General features: G+C 45.9%; 1 protein-coding gene across 1 annotated transcript in view; it reads left to right on the forward strand.

Moving 5' to 3' along the window:
* Positions 1-25,431, forward strand: part of LOC127924014 (protein sidekick-1-like) — a 179,850-nt gene that overhangs the window by 10,848 nt on the left and 143,571 nt on the right. The window contains 7 exon segments of the mRNA XM_052508362.1: positions 6,887-7,077; positions 14,434-14,517; positions 14,800-14,994; positions 15,130-15,246; positions 20,869-21,036; positions 24,098-24,200; positions 24,720-24,890. Of these exon segments, the coding sequence (XP_052364322.1) occupies positions 6,887-7,077; positions 14,434-14,517; positions 14,800-14,994; positions 15,130-15,246; positions 20,869-21,036; positions 24,098-24,200; positions 24,720-24,890 (1,029 nt within the window).

Here is a 25,431-nt window from a genome sequence, read left to right on the forward strand (position 1 = left end):
CCTAGTAGACAGTACAGTAGTTGTGTGAGTAGACCAGTAGTTAGTAGACAGTACAGTAGTTGTGTGACCCTAGTAGACAGTACAGTAGTTGTGTGACCCTAGTAGACAGTACAGTAGTTGTGTGACCCTAGTAGACAGTACAGTAGTTGTGTGACCCTAGTAGACAGTACAGTAGTTGTGTGACCCTAGTAGACAGTACAGTAGTTGTGTGACCCTAGTAGACAGTACAGTAGTTGTGTGACAGTAGACAGTACAGTAGTTGTGTGACCCTAGTAGACAGTACAGTAGTTGTGTGACCCTAGTAGACAGTACAGTAGTTGTGTGACCCTAGTAGACAGTACAGTAGTTGTGTGACCCTAGTAGACAGACCCTAGTAGACAGTACAGTAGTTGTGTGACCCTAGTAGACAGTACAGTAGTTGTGTGACCCTAGTAGACAGTACAGTAGTTGTGTGACCCTAGTAGACAGTACAGTAGTTGTGTGACCCTAGTAGACAGTACAGTAGTTGTGTGACCCTAGTAGACAGTACAGTAGTTGTGTGACCCTAGTAGACAGTACAGTAGTTGTGTGACCCTAGTAGACAGTACAGTAGTTGTGTGACCCTAGTAGACAGTACAGTAGTTGTGTGTCCCTAGTAGACAGTACAGTAGTTGTGTGTCCCTAGTAGACAGTACAGTAGTTGTGTGACCCTAGTAGACAGTACAGTAGTTGTGTGACCCTAGTAGTACAGTAGTTGTGTGACCCTAGTAGACAGTACAGTAGTTGTGTGTCCCTAGTAGACAGTACAGTAGTTGTGTGACCCTAGTAGACAGTACAGTAGTTGTGTGACCCTAGTAGACAGTACAGTAGTTGTGTGACCCTAGTAGACAGTACAGTAGTTGTGTGACCCTAGTAGTAGACAGTACAGTAGTTGTGTGACCCTAGTAGACAGTACAGTAGTTAGTAGACAGTACAGTACCCTAGTAGACAGTACAGTAGTTGTGTGACCCTAGTAGACAGTACAGTAGTTGTGTGACCCTAGTAGACAGTACAGTAGTTGTGTGACCCTAGTAGACAGTACAGTAGTTGTGTGACCCTAGTAGACAGTACAGTAGTTGTGTTGTGTGACCCTAGTAGACAGTACAGTAGTTGTGTGACCCTAGTAGACAGTACAGTAGTTGTGTGACCCTAGTAGACAGTACAGTAGTTGTGTGACCCTAGTAGACAGTACAGTAGTTGTGTGACCCTAGTAGACAGTACAGTAGTTGTGTGACCCTAGTAGACAGTACAGTAGTTGTGTGACCCTAGTAGACAGTACAGTAGACCCCAGTAGTACAGTAGTTGTGTGACCCTAGTAGACAGTACAGTAGTTGTGTGACCCTAGTAGACAGTACAGTAGTTGTGTGACCCTAGTAGACAGTACAGTAGTTGTGTGACCCTAGTAGACAGTACAGTAGTTGTAGTTGTGTGACCTAGTAGACAGTACAGTAGTTGTGTGACCCTAGTAGACAGTACAGTAGTTGTGTGACCCTAGTAGACAGTACAGTACAGTGACCCTAGTAGACAGTTGTGTGACCCTAGTAGACAGTACAGTAGTTGTGTGACACCCCAGTAGTAGACAGTACAGTAGTTGTGTGACCCTAGTAGACAGTACAGTAGTTGTGTGACCCTAGTAGACAGTACAGTAGTTGTGTGACCCTAGTAGACAGTACAGTAGTTGTGTGACCCTAGTAGACAGTACAGTAGTTGTGTGTGTGACCCTAGTAGACAGTACAGTAGTTGTGTGACCCTAGTAGACAGTACAGTAGTTGTGTGACCCTAGTAGACAGTACAGTAGTTGTGTGACCCAGTAGTAGACAGTAGACGAGTACAGTAGTTGTGTGACCCTAGTAGACAGTACAGTAGTTGTGTGACCCTAGACAGTAGACAGTACAGTAGTTGTGTGACCTAGTAGACAGTACAGTAGTTGTGTAGACAGTACAGTAGTTGTGTGACCCTAGTAGACAGTACAGTAGTTGTGTGACCCTAGTAGACAGTACAGTAGTTGTGTGACCCTAGTAGACAGTACAGTAGTTGTGTGACCCTAGTAGACAGTACAGTAGTTGTGTGACCCTAGTAGACAGTACAGTAGTTGTGTGACCCTAGTAGACAGTACAGTAGTTGTGTGACCCTAGTAGACAGTACAGTAGTTGTGTGACCCTAGTAGACAGTACAGTAGTTGTGTGACCCTAGTAGACAGTACAGTAGTTGTGTGACCCTAGTAGACAGTACAGTAGTTGTGTGACCCTAGTAGACAGTACAGTAGTTGTGTGACCCTAGTAGACAGTACAGTAGTTGTGTGACCCTAGTAGACAGTACAGTAGTTGTGTGACCCTAGTAGACAGTACAGTAGTTGTGTGTCCCTAGTAGACAGTACAGTAGTTGTGTGACCCTAGTAGACAGTACAGTAGTTGTGTGACCTAGTAGACAGTACAGTAGTTGTGTGAGTAGACAGTACAGTAGTTGTGTGACCCTAGTAGACAGTACAGTAGTTGTGTGACCCTAGTAGACAGTACAGTAGTTTGTGTGACCCTAGTAGACAGTACAGTAGTTGTGTGACCCTAGTAGACAGTACAGTAGTTGTGTGACCCTAGTAGACAGTACAGTAGTTGTGTGACCCTAGTAGACAGTACAGTAGTTGTGTGACCCTAGTAGAGACAGTAGTACCCAGTAGTTGTGTGACCCTAGTAGACAGTACAGTAGTTGTGTGACCCTAGTAGACAGTACAGTAGTTGTGTGAGTTGTGTGACCCTAGTAGACAGTACAGTAGTTGTGTGACCCTAGTAGACAGTAGTAGACAGTACAGTAGTTGTGTGACCCTAGTAGACAGTACAGTAGTTGTGTGACCCTAGTAGACAGTACAGTAGTTGTGTGACCCTAGTAGACAGTACAGTAGTTGTGTGACCCTAGTAGACAGTACAGTAGTTGTGTGACCCTAGTAGACCTAGTAGACAGTACAGTAGTTGTGTGACCCTAGTAGACAGTACAGTAGTTAGACCCAGTGACAGTACAGTAGTTGTAGTAGACAGTACAGTAGTTGTGTGACCCAGTAGACAGTACAGTAGTTGTGTGACCCTAGTAGACAGTACAGTAGTTGTGTGACCCTAGTAGACAGTACAGTAGTTGTGTGACCTAGTAGACAGTACAGTAGTTGTGTGACCCTAGTAGACAGTACAGTAGTTGTGTGACCCTAGTAGACAGTACAGTAGTTGTGTGACCCTAGTAGACAGTACAGTAGTTGTGTGACCCTAGTAGACAGTACAGTAGTTGTGTGACCCTAGTAGACAGTACAGTAGTTGTGTGACCCTAGTAGACAGTACAGTAGTTGTGTGACCCTAGTAGACAGTACAGTAGTTGTGTGACCCTAGTAGACAGTACAGTAGTTGTGTGACCCTAGTAGACAGTACAGTAGTTGTGTGACCCTAGTAGACAGTACAGTAGTTAGACAGTGTGACCCTAGTAGACAGTACAGTAGTTGTGTGACCCCTAGTAGACAGTACAGTAGTTGTGTGACCCTAGTAGACAGTACAGTAGTTGTGTGACCCTAGTAGACAGTACACAGTACCCAGTAGACAGTACAGTAGTTGTGTGACCCTAGTAGACAGTACAGTAGTTGTGTGACCCTAGTAGACAGTACAGTAGTTGTGTGACCCTAGTAGACAGTACAGTAGTTGTGTGACCCTAGTAGACAGTACAGTAGACAGTACAGTAGTTGTGTGACCCTAGTAGACAGTACAGTAGTTGTGTGACCCTAGTAGACAGTACAGTAGTTGTGTGACCCTAGTAGACAGTACAGTAGTTGTGTGACCCTAGTAGACAGTACAGTAGTTGTGTGACCCCAGTACAGACAGTTGTGTGACCCTAGTAGACAGTACAGTAGTTGTGTGACCCTAGTAGACAGTACAGTAGTTGTGTGACCCTAGTAGACAGTACAGTAGTTGTGTGACCCTAGTAGACAGTACAGTAGTTGTGTGACCCTAGTAGACAGTACAGTAGTTGTGTGACAGTACAGTAGTAGACAGTAGTACAGTAGTTGTGTGACCCTAGTAGACAGTACAGTAGTTGTGTGACCCTAGTAGACAGTACAGTAGTTGTGTGACCCTAGTAGACAGTACAGTAGTTGTGTGACCCTAGTAGACAGTACAGTAGTTGTGTGACCCTAGTAGACAGTACAGTAGTTGTGTGACCCTAGTAGACAGTACAGTAGTTGTGTGACCCTAGACAGTACAGTAGTTGTGTGACCCAGTAGACAGTACAGTAGTTGTGTGACCCTAGTAGACAGTACAGTAGTTGTGTGACCCTAGTAGACAGTACAGTAGTTGTGTGACCCTAGTAGACAGTACAGTAGTTGTGTGACCCTAGTAGACAGTACAGTAGTTGTGTGACCCTAGTAGACAGTACAGTAGTTGTGTGACCCTAGTAGACAGTACAGTAGTTGTGTGACCCTAGTAGACAGTACAGTAGTTGTGTGACCCTAGTAGACAGTACAGTAGTTGTGTGACCCAGTAGACAGTACAGTAGTTGTGTGACCCTAGTAGACAGTACAGTAGACAGTTGTGTGACCCCCTAGTAGACAGTACAGTAGTTGTGTGACCCTAGTAGACAGTACAGTAGTTGTGTGACCCTAGTAGACAGTACAGTAGTTGTGTGACCCTAGTAGACAGTACAGTAGTTGTGTGACCCTAGTAGACAGTACAGTAGTTGTGTGACCCTAGTAGACAGTACAGTAGTTGTGTGACCCTAGTAGACAGTACAGTAGTTGTGTGACCCTAGTAGACAGTACAGTAGTTGTGTAGACAGTACAGTAGTTGTGTGACCCTAGTAGACAGTACAGTAGTTGTGTGACCTAGTAGACAGTACAGTAGTTGTGTGACCCTAGTAGACAGTACAGTAGTTGTGTGACCCTAGTAGACAGTACAGTAGTTGTGTGACCCTAGTAGACAGTACAGTAGTTGTGTGACCCTAGTAGACAGTACAGTAGTTGTGTGACCCTAGTAGACAGTACAGTAGTTGTGTGACCCTAGTAGACAGTACAGTAGTTGTGTGACCCAGTAGACAGTACAGTAGTTGTGTGACCCTAGTAGACAGTACAGTAGTTGTGTGACCCTAGTAGACAGTACAGTAGTTGTGTGACCCTAGTAGACAGTACAGTAGTTGTGTGACCCTAGTAGACAGTACAGTAGTAGACAGTGTGAGTTGTGTGACCCTAGTAGACAGTACAGTAGTTGTGTGACCCTAGTAGACAGTACAGTAGTTGTGTGACCCTAGTAGACAGTACAGTAGTTGTGTGACCCAGTACAGTAGTTGTGTGACCCTAGTAGACAGTACAGTAGTTGTGTGACCCAGTAGACAGTACAGTAGTTGTGTGACCCTAGTAGACAGTACAGTAGTTGTGTGACCCTAGTAGACAGTACAGTAGACAGTACAGTAGTTGTGTGACCCTAGTAGACAGTACAGTAGTTGTGTGACCCTAGTAGACAGTACAGTAGTTGTGTGACCCTAGTAGACAGTACAGTAGTTGTGTGTAGTAGACAGTACAGTGTGTGACCCTAGTAGACAGTACAGTAGTTGTGTGACCTAGTAGACAGTACAGTAGTTGTGTGACCCTAGTAGACAGTACAGTAGTTGTTGTAGTAGACAGTACCCTAGTAGACAGTACAGTAGTTGTGTGACCCTAGTAGACAGTACAGTAGTTGTGTGACCCTAGTAGACAGTACAGTAGTTGTGTGACCCTAGTAGACAGTACAGTAGTTGTGTGACCCTAGTAGACAGTACAGTAGTTGTGTGACCCTAGTAGACAGTACAGTAGTTGTGTGACCCTAGTAGACAGTACAGTAGTTGTGTGACCCTAGTAGACAGTACAGTAGTTGTGTGACCCTAGTAGACAGTACAGTAGTGTGTGTGTACACCCTAGTAGACAGTACAGTAGTTGTGTGACCCTAGTAGACAGTACAGTAGTTGTGTGTGACCCTAGTAGACAGTACAGTAGTTGTGTGACCTAGTAGACAGTACAGTAGTTGTGTGACAGTACAGTAGTTGTGTAGACAGTACCCTAGTAGACAGTACAGTAGTTGTGTGACCCTAGTAGACAGTACAGTAGTGTGTAGTAGACAGTACCCTAGTAGACAGTACAGTAGTTGTGTGACCCTAGTAGACAGTACAGTAGTTGTGTGACCCTAGTAGACAGTACAGTAGTTGTGTGACCCTAGTAGACAGTACAGTAGTTGTGTGACCCTAGTAGACAGTACAGTAGTTGTGTGACCCTAGTAGACAGTACAGTAGTTGTGTGACCCTAGTAGACAGTACAGTAGTTGTGTGACCCTAGTAGACAGACAGTGACAGTAGACAGTTAGTTGTGTGACCCTAGTAGTACAGTAGTTGTGTGTAGTAGACAGTACAGTAGTTGTGTGACCCTAGTAGACAGTACAGTAGTTGTGTGACCCTAGTAGACAGTACAGTAGTTGTGTGACCCTAGTAGACAGTACAGTAGTTGTGTGACCCTAGTAGACAGTACAGTAGTTGTGTGACCCTAGTAGACAGTACAGTAGTTGTGTGACCCTAGTAGACAGTACAGTAGTTGTGTGACCCTAGTAGACAGTACAGTAGTTGTGTGACCCTAGTAGACAGTACAGTAGTGTGTGTGACCCTAGTAGACAGTACAGTAGTTGTGTGACCCTAGTAGACAGTACAGTAGTTGTGTGACCCTAGTAGACAGTACAGTAGTTGTGTGACCCTAGTAGACAGTACAGTAGTTGTGTGACCCATGGACCTCTATGAAGACTGGAAGTTGATTGATTGTTTAATTGGTTGATTGATTGGCTAGATGAGTTATTGATTTAATTTGGTTAATTTGTTGTTTTCTCCCCAGGCCGGTGGAGAGGCTGGTGTTGTCGTGGAAACGTAATGGGCGTCGGCTGGCCAGTGGAGTGGGCGTGTTCGGTCGTCGCCTGACCCTCTCTAGCCCCTCCCTCTCGGACGGGGGCGTGTACGTGTGTGAGGCGTCGCTTCTCAACTCCACCACCAGACCCACCGAGGCCCGGGCCCATCTCACTGTACTGGGTACGACACAGCTCACTGTACTGGGTACAAAACACACCTCACTGTACTGGGTACAAACACACCTCACTGTACTGGGTACAAAACACACCTCACTGTACTGGGTACAAACACACCTCACTGTACTGGGAACAACACAGCTCACTGTACTGGGTACAAACACACCTCACTGTACTGGGTACAAACACACCTCACTGTACTGGGTACAAAACACACCTCACTGTACTGGGTACAAAACACACCTCACTGTACTGGGTACAAACACACCTCACTGTACTGGGTACAAACACACCTCACTGTACTGGGTACAAAACACACCTCACTATACTGGGTACAAACACACCTCACTGTACTGGGTACAAAACACACCTCACTGTACTGGGTACAAAACACACCTCACTGTACTGGGTACAAAACACACCTCACTGTACTGGGTACAAAACACACCTCACTGTACACAAAACACCTCACTGTACTGGGTACAAAACACACCTCACTGTACTGGGAACAAAACACACCTCACTGTACTGGGTACAAAACACACCTCACTGTACTGGGTACTGGGTACAAACCTCAACACAAACACACCTCACTGTACTGGGTACAAAACACACCTCACTGTACTGGTAAACACACACCTCAAACACACCTCACTGTACTGGGTACAAACACACTCACTGTACTGGGTACAAAACACACCTCACTGTACTGGGTACAAACACACCTCACTGGTACAAACACACCTCACTGTACTGGGTACAAAACACACCTCACTGTACTGGGTACAAACACACCTCACTGTACTGGGAACAAAACACAAACACACACTCTCACTGTACTGGGAACAAAACACACCTCACTGTACTGGGTACAAACACACCTCACTGTACTGGGAACAAACTGTACTGGGTACAAAACACACCTCACTGTACTGTACTGGGTACAAAACACACCTCACTGTACTGGGTACAAAACACACCTCACTGTACTGGGTACAAAACACACCTCACTGTACTGGGTACAAAACACACCTCACTGTACTGGGAACAAAACACACCTCACTGTACTGGGAACAAAACACACCTCACTGTACTGGGAACAAAACACACCTCACTGTACTGTACAAAACACACCTCAAAACACCTCACTGTACTGGGTACAAAACACACCTCACTGTACTGGGAACAAAACACACCTCACTGTACTGGGTACAAAACACACCTCACTGTACTGGGTACAAACACACCTCACTGTACTGGGTACAAAACACACCTCACTGTACTGGGAACAAAACACACCTCACTGTACTGGGAACAAAACACACCTCACTGTACTGGGTACAAAACACACCTCACTGTACTGGGTACAAAACACACCTCACTGTACTGGGTACAAAACACACCTCACTGTACTGGGTACAAAACACACCTCACTGTACTGGGTACAAAACACACCTCACTGTACTGGGAACAAAACACACCTCACTGTACTGGGTACAAACACACCTCACTGTACTGGGTACAAAACACACCTCACTGTACTGGGTACAAAAACACCTCACTGTACTGGGTACAACACACCTCACTGTACTGGGTACAAACACACCTCACTGTACTGGGAACAAAACACACCTCACTGTACTGGGTACAAACACACCTCACTGTACTGGGTACAAACACACCTCACTGTACTGGGAACAAAACACACCTCACTGTACTGGGAACAAAACACACCTCACTGTACTGGGAACAAACACACCTCACTGTACAAAACACACCTCACTGTACTGGGAACAAAACACACCTCACTGTAAACACACCTCACTGTACTGGGTACAAAACACACCTCACTGTACTGGGTACAAAACACACCTCACTGTACTGGGAACAAAACACACCTCACTGTACTGGGAACAAAACACACCTCACTGTACTGGGTACAAAACACACCTCACTGTACTGGGAACAAAACACACCTCACTGTACTGGGAACAAAACACACCTCACTGTACAAAACACACCTCACTGTACTGGGAACAAAACACACCTCACTGTACTGGGAACAAAACACACCTCACTGTACTGGGTACAAAACACACCTCACTGTACTGGGAACAAACACACCTCACCTCACTGTACTGGGAACAAAACACACCTCACTGTACTGGGTCACAAAACACACCTCACTGTACTGGGAACAAAACACACCTCACTGTACTGGGTACAAAACACACCTCACTGTACTGGGTACAAAACACACCTCACTGTAAAACACACCTCACTGTACTGGGTACAAAACACACCTCACTGTACTGGAACAAAACACACCTCACTGTACTGGGAACAAAACACACCTCACTGTACTGGGAACAAAACACACCTCACTGTACTGGGTACAAAACACACCTCACTGTACTGGGTACAAAACACACCTCACTGTAAACACACCTCACTGTACTGGGAACAAAACACACCTCACTGTACTGGGAACAAAACACACCTCACTGTACTGGGTACAAAACACACCTCACTGTACTGGGTACAAAACACACCTCACTGTACTGGGTACAAAACACATCTCACTGTACTGGGAACAAAACACACATCTCACTGTACTGGGAACAAAACACCTCACTGTACTGGGTTACAACACAACAAAACACACCTCACTGTACTGGGTACAAAACACACCTCACTGTACTGGGTACAAACACACCTCACTGTACTGGGTACAAAAACACCTCACTGTACTGGGTACAAAACACAGCTCACTGTACTGGGAACAAAACACACCTCACTGTACTGGGAACAAAACACATCTCACTGTACTGGGAACAAAACACACCTCACTGTACTGGGTACAAAACACACCTCACTGTACTGGGTACAAAACACACCTCACTGTACTGGGTACAAAACACACCTCACTGTACTGGGAACAAAACACACCTCACTGTACTGGGAACAAAACACACCTCACTGTACTGGGTACAAAACACACCTCACTGTACTGGGTACAAAACACACCTCACTGTACTGGGTACAAAACACACCTCACTGTACTGGGAACAAAACACCCTCACTGTACTGGGTACAAAACACACCTCACTGTACTGGGTACAACACACACCTCACTGTACTGGGTACAAAACACACCTCACTGTACTGGGTACAAAACACACCTCACTGTACTGGGTACAAAACACACCTCACTGTACTGGGCACAAAACACACCTCACTGTACTGGGTACACAAAACACATCTCACTGTACTGGGAACAAAACACACCTCACTGTACTGGGTACAAAACACACCTCACTGTACTGGGTACAAAACACACCTCACTGTACTGGGTACAAAACACACCTCACTGTACTGGGTACAAAACACATCTCACTGTCTATGACCAGGGTGGCTGGAGTCTTTGGAGATGTTTCTCGCTTTCCTCTGACACCGCCTGGTATAGATAGGTCCTGGATGGCAGGATGCTTGGTCCGTACTATTACATTCACATAAACACTAACACACACACATTCTCCATGGTTCTGTTATAACACATTCTCCATGGTTCTGTTATAACACATTCTCCATGGTTCTGTTATAACACATTCTCCATGGTTCTGTTATAACACATTCTCCATGGTTCTGTTATAACACATTCTCCATGGTTCTGTTATAACACATTCTCCATGGTTCTGTTATAACACATTCTCCATGGTTCTGTTATAACACATTCTCCATGGTTCTGTTATAACACATTCTCCATGGTTCTGTTATAACACATTCTCCATGGTTCTGTTATAACACATTCTCCATGGTTCTGTTATAACACATTCTCCATGGTTCTGTTATAACACATTCTCCATGGTTCTGTTATAACACATTCTCCATGGTTCTGTTATAACACATTCTCCATGGTTCTGTTATAACACATTCTCCATGGTTCTGTTATAACACATTCTCCATGGTTCTGTTATAACACATTCTCCATGGTTCTGTTATAACACATTCTCCATGGTTCTGTTATAACACATTCTCCATGGTTCTGTTATAACACATTCTCCATGGTTCTGTTATAACACATTCTCCATGGTTCTGTTATAACACATTCTCCATGGTTCTGTTATAACACATTCTCCATGGTTCTGTTATAACACATTCTCCATGGTTCTGTTATAACACATTCTCCATGGTTCTGTTATAACACATTCTCCATGGTTCTGTTATATGGTTCTGTTATCATTCCATGGTTCTGTTATAACACATTCTCCATGGTTCTGTTATAACACATTCTCCATGGTTCTGTTATAACACATTCTCCATGGTTCTGTTATAACACATTCTCCATGGTTCTGTTATAACATGGTTCTGTTATTCTCCATGGTTCTGTTATAACACATTCTCCATGGTTCTGTTATAACACATTCTCCATGGTTCTGTTATAACACATTCTCCATGGTTCTGTTATAACACATTCTCCATGGTTCTGTTATAACACATTCTCCATGGTTCTGTTATAACACATTCTCCATGGTTCTGTTATAACACATTCTCCATGGTTCTGTTATAACACATTCTCCATGGTTCTGTTATAACACATTCTCCATGGTTCTGTTATAACACATTCTCCATGGTTCTGTTATAACACATTCTCCATGGTTCTGTTATAACACATTCTCCATGGTTCTGTTATAACACATTCTCCATGGTTCTGTTATAACACATTCTCCATGGTTCTGTTATAACACATTCTCCATGGTTCTGTTATAACACATTCTCCATGGTTCTGTTATAACACATTCTCCATGGTTCTGTTATAACACATTCTCCATGGTTCTGTTATAACACATTCTCCATGGTTCTGTTATAACACATTCTCCATGGTTCTGTTATAACACATTCTCCATGGTTCTGTTATAACACATTCTCCATGGTTCTGTTATAACACATTCTCCATGGTTCTGTTATAACACATTCTCCATGGTTCTGTTATAACATTCTCCATTCTCCATGGTTCTGTTATAACACATTCTCCATGGTTCTGTTATAACACATTCTCCATGGTTCTGTTATAACACATTCTCCATGGTTCTGTTATAACACATTCTCCATGGTTCTGTTATAACACATTCTCCATGGTTCTGTTATAACACATTCTCCATGGTTCTGTTATAACACATTCTCCATGGTTCTGTTATAACACATTCTCCATGGTTCTGTTATAACACATTCTCCATGTTCTGTTATAACACATTCTCCATGGTTCTGTTATAACACATTCTCCATGGTTCTGTTATAACACATTCTCCATGGTTCTGTTATAACACATTCTCCATGGTTCTGTTATAACACATTCTCCATGGTTCTGTTATAACACATTCTCCATGGTTCTGTTATAACACATTCTCCATGGTTCTGTTATAACACATTCTCCATGGTTCTGTTATAACACATTCTCCATGGTTCTGTTATAACACATTCTCCATGGTTCATTTCTCAGATCAGAACAAATGTTTTCAGTCGCAGAGTCAATAACACACACACACACACACACACACACACACACACACACACACACACACACACACACACACACACACACACACAGAAAAGGCGTGGGCTGTGTCTGGTTGAGGTGCTTTGAATGTGGAGGTGTGTGTGTGTGTGTGTGTGTGTGTGTGTGTGTGTGTGTGTGTGTGTGTGTGTGTGTGTGTGTGTGTGTGTGTGTGTGTGTGTATGATTGATGAAGATCAACTTTTTTTTGATGTGTTACTCAATAGCTTTTGATGCTTCATGATTGCTGAGGGAGAGGTTGGATAGCGTGCTCTCAGAAGTACGCCAGTGCATATTTATTCTCCATCGCTCTATTCTCTCTCTTCTCTCTGTCATCTCTCTATTCTCTCTATCATCTCTCTTCTCTCTATCATCTCTCTTCTCTCTATCATCTCTCCTCTCTTCTCTCTATCATCTCTCTTCTCTCTATCATCTCTCTTCTCTCTATCATCTCTCTTCGCTCTATCATCTCTCTCTTCTCTCTATCATCTCTCCTCTCTTCTCTCTATCATCTATCTTCTCTCTATCATCTCTATTCTCTCTATCATCTCTCCTCTCTTCTCTCTATCATCTCTCTTCTCTCTATCATCTCTATTCTCTCTATCATCTCTCTTCGCTCTATCATCTCTCTCTTCTCTCTATCATCTCTCCTCTCTTCTCTCTATCATCTATCTTCTCTCTATCATCTCTCTTCTCTCTATCATCTCTCTATTCTCTCTATCATCTCTCCTCTCTTCTCTCTATCATCTATCTTCTCTCTATCATCTCTTCTCTCTATCATCTCTCTATTCTCTCTATCATCTCTCTTCTCTCTATCATCTCTCTCTTCTCTCTATCATCTCTCTTCTCTCTCTATCTCTCTATCATCTCTCTTCTCTCTCTATTCTCTCTATTCTCTCTCTTCTCTCTATCATCTCTATTCTCTCTATCATCTCTCTTCTCTCTCTATTCTCTCTCTTCTCTCTATCTCTAGAGAGGGATAAAGAGAGAGAGACAGAGCATCAGAGAGAGAGAGAGAGAGAATTAAAACTCTAAGCACAAACCTGTCTCCCCACCGACCCACCGCTGTACAGGAGGAGGAGTTAGATGTATATGTATATGAGGGAGATTAATGTTTCTGTTGTCTTGTCCACAAGGTACAGCAGGTTCTACACACACACACACAGGAGGAGGAGTGTGTGTGTGTGTCGTCGTTGTCTGTGTGCTGAGTGTGTTTGGAGTTTTAGCTGAGTGAAGAGTCATACTTCAGTCCAATAGGACTATTAGGACTATTAGCTAGGACTATTAACAACATGAACAACAACAGAACACGGGTCTGGACCCGCTGGTCTGTTGTGGCTCTCAGCTGGTGGAGATTCTCTCTGTCGTCTTCTAGAGGAACACAGAATTGAGAGATAAAGAAGAGAGGGAGAGAGATCTCTCTTTCTCCCTGTCTCTCTGTCTCTCTCTCTTTCTATCTCTCTCTCTCTCTCTCTCTCTCTCTCCTCTCTCTCTCTCTCTCTCTCTCTCTCTCTCTCTCTCTCTCTCTCTCTCTCTCTCTCTTCTCCTCTCTCTCTCTCTCTCCTTTCCCTCTCTCTGTCTCTCTTTCTCCCTTTCTCTCTCAGCTGGTGGAGATTCTCTCTCTCTCCTCTCTCTCTCTCTCTCTCTCTCTCTCTCTCTCTCTCTCTCTCTCTCTCTCTCTCTCTCTCTCTCTCTCTCTCTCTCTCTCTCTCTCTCTCTCTCTCTCTCTCTCTCTCTCTCATTCTCTCTCTCTCTCCGACTGGTAATGCCATAGAAGTATTGCTAACTAACTGTGTGTGTGTTTCAGAGCCTCCGTACTTCACTGCTGAACCCAGACTGAAGAGTGTAGCAGCGGTGGACAGGAACGTGGACTTACATTGTCAGGCCAAGGGTAAGGAATCGCAGGCTGTGTGTGTGTCTGTGTGTGTGTGTGTGTGTGTGTGCGTGTGCGTGTGGGTGTGTGTGCGTGTGTGTGTGTGTGTGTGTGTGTAACTCACTAGTAACCACCAGTGTGTGTGTGTGTGTGTGTGCGTGTGCGTGTGGGTGACCGTGTGTGTGTGTGTAACTCACTAGTAACCACCAGCTGTGTGTGTGTGTGTGTGTGTGCGTGACCGCGTGTGTGTGTGTGTGCGTGTGCGTGACCGTGTGTGTGTGTGTGTGTGTGTGTGTGTAGGAGTCCCCCCGGCCCGTATAGAGTGGTATAAAGACGCTGTGCCCGTATCCAAGTTGGCCAACCCTCGCTACAAGGTTACTGCGGCAACGGGTCTGACTGTGCGGAGAGTCCAACCAGGAGATGCCGGAATGTTCCAGTGTTTCGCTCGGAACGCAGCCGGAGAGACACAGACACACACACAGCTGGTGGTCACAAGTGAGTTACACACACACACACACACACACACACACACACACACACACACACACACACACTTGTTGTTACTAGTGAGTTATACTGTCCTCCTCTCTGTATTCCTGTGTTGATTATAATAAGAATTTGAATCCCTAGGTGTCACCCCCTCCTTCTCCCTCCTCCCCTCTGATCTCACCGTTACCGACGGCAACTCGGCTGTGTTCACCTGCGAGACCACTGGAGCCCCCAAACCCGCTGTCAGTTGGAGGAGAGGTACTTTTTTTTATTTATTTCACCTTTATTTAACCAGGTAGGCTAGTTGAGAACAAGTTCTCATTTGCAACTGCGACCTGGCCAAGATAAAGCATAGCAGTGTGAGCAGACAACACAGAGTTACACATGGAGTAAACAATTAACAAGTCAATAACACAGTAGAAAAAAAGGGGAGTCTATATACAATGTGTGCAAAAGGCATGAGGAGGTAGGCGAATAATTACAATTTTGCAGATTAACACTGGAGTGATAAATGATCAGATGGTCATGTACAGGTAGAGATATTGGTGTGCAAAAGAGCAGAAAAGTAAATAAATAAAAACAGTATGGGGATGAGGTAGGTGAAAATGGGTGGGCTATTTACCAATAGACTATGTACAGCTGCAGCGATCGGTTAGCTGCTCAGATAGCCGATGTTTGAAGTTGGTGAGGGAGATAAAAGTCTCCAGCTTCAGCGATTTTTGCAGTTCGTTCCAGTCACAGGCAGCAGAGTACTGGAACGAAAGGCGGCCAAATGAGGTGTTGGCTTTAGGGATGATCAGTGAGATACACCTGCTGGAGCGCGTGCTACGGGTGGGTGTTGCCATCGTGACCAGTGAACTGAGATAAGGCGGAGCTTTACCTAGCATGGACTTGTAGATGACCTGGAGCCAGTGGGTCTGGCGACGAATATGTAGCGAGGGCCAGCCGACTAGAGCATACAAGTCGCAGTGGTGGGTGGTATAAGGTGCTTTAGTGACAAAACGGATGGCACTGTGATAGACTGCATCCAGTTTGCTGAGTAGAGTGTTGGAAGCCATTTTGTAGATGACATCGCCGAAGTCGAGGATCGGTAGGATAGTCAGTTTTACTAGGGTAAGCTTGGCGGCGTGAGTGAAGGAGGCTTTGTTGCGGAATAGAAAGCCGACTCTTGATTTGATTTTCGATTGGAGATGTTTGATATGAGTCTGGAAGGAGAGGTTGCAGTCGAGCCAGACACCTAGGTATTTATAGATGTCCACATATTCAAGGTCGGAACCATCCAGGGTGGTGATGCTAGTCGGGCATGCGGGTGCAGGTAGCGATCGGTTGAAAAGCATGCATTTGGTTTTACTAGCGTTTAAGAGCAGTTGGAGGCCACGGAAGGAGTGTTGTATGGCATTGAAGCTCGTTTGGAGGTTAGATAGCACAGTGTCCAATGATGGGCCGAAATTATATAGAATGGTGTCGTCTGCGTAGAGGTGGATCAGGGAATCGCCCGCAGCAAAAGCAACATCATTGATATATACAGAGAAAAGAGTCGGCCCGAGAATTGAACCCTGTGGCACCCCCATAGAGACTGCCAATGGACCGGACAGCATGCCCTCCGATTTGACACACTGAACTCTGTCTGCAGGGCAGGATGGATATAGGTCTGTAACAGTTTGCGTCCATGTGTCTCCCCTTTTGAAGAGGGGGATGACTGCGGCAGCTTTCAATCCTTGGGGATCTCAGACGATATGAAAGAGAGGTTGAACAGGCTGGTAATAGGGGTTGCGACAATGGCGGCGGATAGTTTCAGAAATAGGGGTCCAGATTGTCAAGCCCAGCTGATTTGTACGGGTCCAGGTTTTGCAGCTCTTTCAGAACATCTGCTATCTGGATTTGGGTAAAGGAGAACCTGGAGAGGCTTGGGCGAGGTGCTGCGGGGGGGAGCTGTTGGCCGAGGTTGGAGTAGCCAGGCGGAAGGCATGGCCAGCCGTTGAGAAATGCTTATTGAAGTTTTCGATAATCATGGATTTATCGGTGGTGACCGTGTTACCTAGCCTCAGTGCAGTGGGCAGCTGGGAGGAGGTGCTCTTGTTCTCCATGGACTTCACAGTGTCCCAGAACTTTTTGGAGTTGGAGCTACAGGATGCAAACTTCTGCCTGAAGAAGCTGGCCTTAGCTTTCCTGACTGACTGCGTGTATTGGTTCCTGACTTCCCTGAACAGTTGCATATCACGGGGACTATTCGATGCTATTGCAGTCCGCCACAGGATGTTTTTTGTGCTGGTCGAGGGCAGTCAGGTCTGGAGTGAACCAAGGGCTGTATCTGTTCTTAGTTCTGCATTTTTTGAACGGAGCATGCTTATCTAAAATGGTGAGGAAGTTACTTTTAAAGAATGACCAGGCATCCTCAACTGACGGGATGAGGTCAATGTCCTTCCAGGATACCCGGGCCAGGTCGATTAGAAAGGCCTGCTCACAGAAGTGTTTTAGGGAGCGTTTGACATTGATGAGGGGTGGTCGTTTGACTGCGGCTCCGTGGCGGATACAGGCAATGAGGCAGTGATCGCTGAGATCCTGGTTGAAGACAGCGGAGGTGTATTTGGAGGGCCAGTTGGTCAGGATGACGTCTATGAGGGTGCCCTTGTTTACAGAGTTAGGGTTGTACCTGGTGGGTTCCTTGATGATTTGTGTGAGATTGAGGGCATCTAGCTTAAATTGTAGGACTGCCGGGGTGTTAAGCATATCCCAGTTTAGGTCACCTAACAGAACAAACTCTGAAGCTAGATGGGGGCGATCAATTCACAAATGGTGTCCAGGGCACAGCTGGGAGCTGAGGGGGTCGGTAGCAGGCGGCAACAGTGAGAGACTTATTTCTGGAGAGAGTAATTTTCAAAATTAGTAGTTCGAACTGTTTGGGTATGGACCTGGAAAGTATGACATTACTTTGCAGGCTATCTCTGCAGTAGACTGCAACTCCTCCCCCTTTGGCAGTTCTATTTTGACGGAAGATGTTATAGTTGGGTATGGAAATCTCTGAATTTTTGGTGGCCTTCCTGAGCCAGGATTCAGACACGGCAAGGACATCAGGGTTAGCAGAGTGTGCTAAAGCAGTGAGTAAAACAAACTTAGGGAGGAGGCTTCTGATGTTGACATGCATGAAACCAAGGCTTTTTCGATCACAGAAGTCAACAAATGAGGGTGCCTGGGGACATGCAGGGCCTGGGTTTACCTCCACATCACCCGCGGAACAGAGAAGGAGTAGTATGATGGTGCGGCTAAAGGCTATCAAAACTGGTCGCCTAGAGCGTTGGGGACAGAATAAGAGGAGCAGGTTTCTGGGCATGGTAGAATATATTCAGGGCATAATGCGCAGACAGGGGTATGGTGGGGTGCGGGTACAGCGGAGGTAAGCCGAGGCACTGGGTGATGATGAGAGAGGTTGTATCTCTGGACATGCTGGTTGTAATGGGTGAGGTCACCGCATGTGTGGGAGGTGGGACAAAGGAGGTAACAGGGGTATGCAGAGTGGATCTAGGGGCTCCATTGTGAACTAAAACAATGATAACTAACCTGAGCAACAGTATACAAGGCATATTAACATTTGAGAGAGACATACAGCGAGGCATACAGTGATCACAGGTGTTGAATTGGGAAAGCTAGCTAAAACAGTAGGTGAGACAACAACAGCTAATCAGCTAGCACAACAAACAGCAGGTAAAATGGCGTTGACTAGGCAACGGGGCCAACAGATAAAACAAACAAGCAGAATGGAGTACCGTGATTAATGGACAGTCCAGCGTGCATCAGCTATGTAGCCAAGAGATCAGTGTCCAGGGGGCAGCGGTGGATGGGCAGGGAAGCTGGACTGGCGAGTGTTATCCAGGTTTTTAAAAAACTAGCTAGTTAGCTGGTTAGCGTCTGGAGGTTCTTGAGTGTGTTCTAAAAATGTAAAATAATAGCGATTCCGTATCACATTGGGTGAGGAAGGCTTCCGGAAGGTATAAACAAATTAAAAATCAAAAAGAGATAGAGAGTAAATATGGGTCTAGTGAGTGTTTGGGACGCGGCGATTCAAACGGTTAGCAGGCCTGTGCTAACAAGCTAACAGTTCGTAGGCCCGGGCTAGACAAGCTAGCAGTTAGCAGGCCGAATTAGCAAGCAGGGAGATAGCGAGGGCTGGAGAGTTAGCCTTTGGGGGACGTCGCGATGGGGTGAGTCTGTTTATGTTTATGCGGTGACATCGATAGACCGGTCGTGGGCCCGGGTATTGTAGCCCAGGAGTATGCTACAGGTGCTCTGGCCGGGCTAGCTTCAAGCTAAGTGGGTGGAAACGCTAGCTAGCTAGTTGTGAAGATCCAGCTGAAAAAATGTTCCGTTTGCGGTGGGAATCCGGGGATGAAAAATAAACAGGTCCGTTATGCTCTGGTTAGAGTCGCGTTGTTCGAACTGGCGAGAGCTTTCCGGGCTGAAGGTCAGCTGATGACAGGTTAGCTGAAGACCGCTAGCATAGCTGGTGGTTAGCTGGCTAGCTTCAGTTGAGGGGTTCCGGTTCCGAAGTAAATATAAATACTTTAGGAAAAATAGCTACATTGGGTGAGGCGGGTTGCAGGAGAGTATTTGGAAGCTTAGGTTTAGCAAAATGTTTTTAAAGAGATATGAGAAAAAATATGTAAAAATATGTAAAACTAAAAAATAAACGATATACACAAGGGACATGACACGACAGGACGACTTACTGCTACGCCATCTTGGGACATCTTGGGTACACACACACACACTCTGCCACTTCAACCTCGAGAGGCTAGCAGAAACCGGGTCCAGGTGCTCTGTCAAGCCTTGATTAAGTCCACAGATGAAAGCAGTCAATTGATTGGTCGTCTGTGACCGGAGGCCTCTCAGCCTGCCAGTGTGTTAGTTTACCTCTTTAGTTTTTAATCAGGTCTACTTTTTTTTGTTTGTTTTTAGTTTTGTATACTGTATATTTTTGGAGGGCACCTCTTTGAACGAATACTAATCTACTTGGACTGGCCGACCGAAAGGTCATGACTGAGCCCTGGAGGTCAGGTTGCTGTCTCCTGAGGCAGTTCACCCCGACAACATCTCCCTGGGTACATTCTGTCTCTGAGCGAGGCAGTTAACCCCCGACAACAACATCTCCCTGGGTACATTCTGTCTCTGAGCAAGGCAGTTAACCCCCGACAACAACATCTCCCTGGGTACATTCTGTCTCTGAGCAAGGCATTTAACCCCCGACAACAACATCTCCCTGGGTACATTCTGTCTCTGAGCAAGGCATTTAACCCCCGACAACAACATCTCCCTGGGTACATTCTGTCTCTGAACAAGGCAGTTAACCCCCGACAACAACATCTCCCTGGGTACATTCTGTCCCTGAGCGAGGCAGCTAACCCTGACAACAACATCTCCCTGGGTACATTCTGTCTCTGAGCGAGGCAGTTAACCCTAAACAACAACATCTCCCTGGGTACATTCTGTCTCTGAACAAGGCAGTTAACCCCCGACAACAACATCTCCCTGGGTACATTCTGTCTCTGAACAAGGCAGTTAACCCCCGACAACAACATCTCCCTGGGTACATTCTGTCTCTGAGCAAGGCAGTTAACCCCCGACAACAACATCTCCCTGGGTACATTCTGTCTCTGAGCAAGGCAGTTAACCCCCGACAACATCTCCCTGGGTACATTCTGTCTCTGAACAAGGCAGTTAACCCCCGACAACATCTCCCTGGGTACATTCTGTCTCTGAGCAAGGCTGTGTGTGTGTGTGTGTGTGTGTGTGTGTGTGTGTGTGTGTGTGTGTGTGTGTGTGTGTGTGTGTGTGTGTGTGTGTGTGTGTGTGTGTGTGTGTGTGTGTGTGTGTGTGTGTGTGAAGGTTCCCAGCTCCTGGCCAGTGGGACAGTCCAGATTCCCAGGTTCACCCTGCTGGAGTCAGGTGGTCTGCTGGTTGAGCCAATCAGGATGGAGGATTCTGGCGACTACACCTGTACTGCCGCTAGCGCAGACGGATCCATCAACGCTACGGCCACTCTCACTGTCTGGAGTAAGATACACACACACACACACACACACACACACACACACACACACACACACACACACACACACACACACACACACACACACACACACACACACAAAGAGACGCAAGCACACCCACACACACAAAGAGACGCACATACACACACAGCTCTCAGTATGGTTTCTAACAAATTGACCAATCAGACAAGCTCAGAACACTGCCCTAATCTCATCGGTCCAATCACATGACCCGGAACACTGCTACGCCAGATCGACAGGCTCTGTTATTGAGACGGGGTTGGCTGGTTGTGTGGTCAGCTGATGATTGGCTGGTTGTGTGGTCAGCTGATGATTGGCTGGTTGTGTGGTCAGCTGATGATTGGCTGGTTGTGTGGTCAGCTGATGATTGGCTGGTTGTGGTCAGCTGATGATTGGCTGGTTGTGTGGTCAGCTGATGATTGGCTGGTTGTGTGGTCAGCTGATGATTGGCTGGTTGTGTGGTCAGCTGATGATTGGCTGGTTGTGTGGTCAGCTGATGATTGGCTGGTTGTGTGGTCAGCTGATGATTGGCTGGTTGTGTGGTCAGCTGATGATTGGCTGGTTGTGTGGTCAGCTGATGATTGGCTGGTTGTGTGGTCAGCTGATGATTGTCAGCTGATGATTGGCTGGTTGTGTGGTCAGCTGATGATTGGTCAGCTGATGATTGGCTGGTTGTGTGGTCAGCTGATGATTGGCTGGTTGTGTGGTCAGCTGATGATTGGCTGGTTGTGTGGTCAGCTGATGATTGGCTTGTGTGGTCAGCTGATGATTGGCTGGTTGTGTGGTCAGCTGATGATTGGCTGGTTGTGTGGTCAGCTGATGATTGGCTGGTTGTGTGGTCAGCTGATGATGGTCACTGATGATTGGCTGGTTGGTTTAGATCAGCTGATGAACATTGTGTCCTCTCTGATGATGGTTCACTAACTGACCTCCTAATGGTATACTATGATTGAAAGACCTCAGCTAATGGTATACTAACTGACCTCCTAATCATATACTAACTGACATCCTAATGGTATACTAACTGACCTCCTAATGGTATACTAACTGACCTCCTAATCATATACTAACTGACATCCTAATGGTATACTAACTGACCTCCTAATGGTATACTAACTGACCTAATGGTATACTAACTGACATCCTAATGGTACACTAACTGACCTCCTAATGGTTCACTGACTGACCTCCTAATGGTATACTAACTGACCTCCTAATGGTATACTAACTGACCTCCTAATGGTATACTAACTGACCTCCTAATGGTATACTAACTGACCTCCTAATGGTACACTAACTGACCTAATGGTATACTAACTGACCTCCTAATGGTATACTAACTGACCTCCTAATGGTATACTAACTGACCTCCTAATGGTATACTAACTGACCTCCTAATGGTACACTAACTGACCTAATGGTATACTAACTGACCTCCTAATGGTATACTAACTGACCTCCTAATGGTATACTAACTGACCTAATGGTATACTAACTGACCTCCTAATGGTACACTAACTGACCTAATGGTATACTAACTGACCTCCTAATGGTATACTAACTGACCTCCTAATGGTTCACTAACTGACCTCCTAATGGTATACTAACTGACCTCCTAATGGTATACTAACTGACCTCCTACCCAATCACATCTAATGGTATACTAACTGACCTCCTAATGGTATACTAACTGACCTCCTAATGGTACACTAACTGACCTCCTAATGGTACACTAACTGACCTCCTAATGGTATACTAACTGACCTCCTAATGGTATACTAACTGACCTCCTAATGGTATACTAACTGACTTCCTAATGTTATACTAACTGACCTCCTAATGGTATACTAACTGACCTCCTAATGGTTCACTAACTGACCTCAAAATGGTATACTAACTGACCTCCTAATGGTATACTAACTGACCTCCTAATGGTATACTAACTGACCTCCTAATGGTATACTAACTGACTTCCTAATGGTATGTATACTAACTGACCTCCTAATGGTATACTAACTGACCTCCTAATGGTTCACTAACTGACCTCCTAATGGTTCACTAACTGACCTCCTAATGGTATACTAACTGACCTCCTAATGGTATACTAACTTACCTCCTAATGGTATACTAACTGACTTCCTAATGGTATACTAACTGACCTCCTAATGGTATACTAACTGACCTAATGGTATACTAACTTACCTCCTAATGGTTCACTAACTGACTCCAAATGGTATACTAACTGATCTCCTAATGGTATACTAACTGACCTCCTAATGGTATACTAACTGACCTCCTAATGGTATACTAACTGACCTCCTAATGGTTCACTAACTGACCTCCTAATGGTTCACTAACTGACCTCCTAATTGTATACTAACTGACCTCCTAATGGTATACTAACTGACCTCCTAATGGTATACTAACTGACCTCCTACCCAATCACACCTAATGGTATACTACCTGACCTCCTAATGGTATACGAACTGATCTCCTACCCAATCACATCTAATAGTATACTAACTGACCTCCTAATGGTTCACTAACTGACCTCCTAATGGTACACTAACTGACCTCCTAATGGTACACTAACTGACCTCCTAATGGTATACTAACTGACCTCCTAATGGTATACTAACTGACTTCCTAATGGTATACTAACTGACCTCCTATTCTGACACAAATAGTGTCCAAACTGAAACTCTAGATTTGGCTTGTCGTCCAAACCCCCAGAAGTGACCTCTGGTTGGTCAGGCCGTCCCTATGGGAGAAATGAATGGAGAGGTGACCTCTGGTTGGTCCGTCCGTCCCTATGGGAGAAATGAATGGAGAGGTGACCTCTGGTTGGTCCGTCCGTCCCTATGGGAGAAATGAATGGAGAGGTGACCTCTGGTTGGTCCGTCCGTCCCTATGGGAGAAATGAATAGAGAATGAAGAGAGTTGGAATAAACACTGAAAATGAGGTGTGATATCTTCTATGTTTTGTTCTATGAGATAATATCATGATGATGATGACCCCCTTAACCTCTGACCTCTCTCTGCAGTTCGTACATTCATCTCAGTCCCGCCGGTGGACCAGAGGGTCATCAAGGGAACCACGGCAACCCTGGACTGTAACGCTACACACGACCCCAGGATCAACATCAGGTAGGGGAGGGTGTCTGTATGTTAACATGATTCTGTATCTCTGTAGTTTCCAGTGTGGTGCAGTACCCCTCCAGCCCAGCGGGGGCAGAGTTTCTGTATGTTAACATGATTCTGTATCTCTGTAGTTTCCAGTGTGGAGCAGTACCCCTCCAGCCCAGCGGGGGCAGAGTGTCTGTATGTTAACATGGTTCTGTATCTCTGTAGTTTCCAGTGTGGTGCAGTACCCCTCCAGCCCAGCGGGGGCAGAGTGTCTGTATGTTAACATGGTTCTGTATCTCTGTAGTTTCCAGTGTGGTGCAGTACCCCTCCAGCCCAGCGGGGCAGAGTTTCTGTATGTTAACATGATTCTGTATCTCTGTAGTTTCCAGTGTGGTGCAGTACCCCTCCAGCCCAGCGGGGGCATAGTGTCTGTATGTTAACATGGTTCTGTATCTCTGTAGTTTCCAGTGTGGTGCAGTACCCCTCTAGCCCAGCGGGGGCAGAGTGTCTCTATGCTAACATGGTTCTGTATCTCTGTAGTTTCCAGTGGCAGCGTGGAGCAGTACCCCTCCGGCCCAGCGGGGGCAGAGTGTCTATATTGTCTGGTTCTCTGACCATCAGCCAGACTTGGTCAGGCGACATAGGAGACTATACCTGCACTGTGACATCCCAGGCCGGGAACCAATCACGCTCCGCACGCCTCGAAGTCATGTGAGTTACACACACACACACACACATAACTTGGGACTTCAAACTGCCAAACTCTGAATCCCACATCCCCACCCCTTCCCCTCAGGCCTCGCCCCTCCATTTGCATGTTCACGCATGCCTCCGCCATATGCAATAGTAACTCAAAGCTGAGGGAGAAACAGGAGAGAAGAGGGGGAGAGGAGAGGAGAGGAGGAGAGGAGAGACGAGACGAGAGACGAGACGAGAGGGGTATAAGATGAGAGGGGATAAGATGAGAGGGGAGAGGAGGAGAGGAGAGACGAGAGACGAGAGACGAGACGAGAGGGGTATAAGATGAGAGGGGAGGGGGATAAGAGGAGAAGAGAGAGGAGGAGAGGAGAGGGGAATAAGAGAGAGAGGAGAGGAGAGGGAGAGAGAGAGGAGAGGAGAGGAGAGGAGAGGAGAGGAGAGGAGAGGGGAGGGGGGAGGAGGAGAGGAGAGGTGAGGGGGATGAGAGGAGATGAGAGGAGAGAGGGATAAGAGGAGAGGGGAGGGGAGGAGGAGGAGAGGAGAGGAGAGGAGA

The sequence above is a fragment of the Oncorhynchus keta genome, unplaced genomic scaffold, assembly GCF_023373465.1.
Source record: "Oncorhynchus keta strain PuntledgeMale-10-30-2019 unplaced genomic scaffold, Oket_V2 Un_contig_349_pilon_pilon, whole genome shotgun sequence".
In the NCBI taxonomy this organism is placed as follows: domain Eukaryota; kingdom Metazoa; phylum Chordata; class Actinopteri; order Salmoniformes; family Salmonidae; genus Oncorhynchus; species Oncorhynchus keta.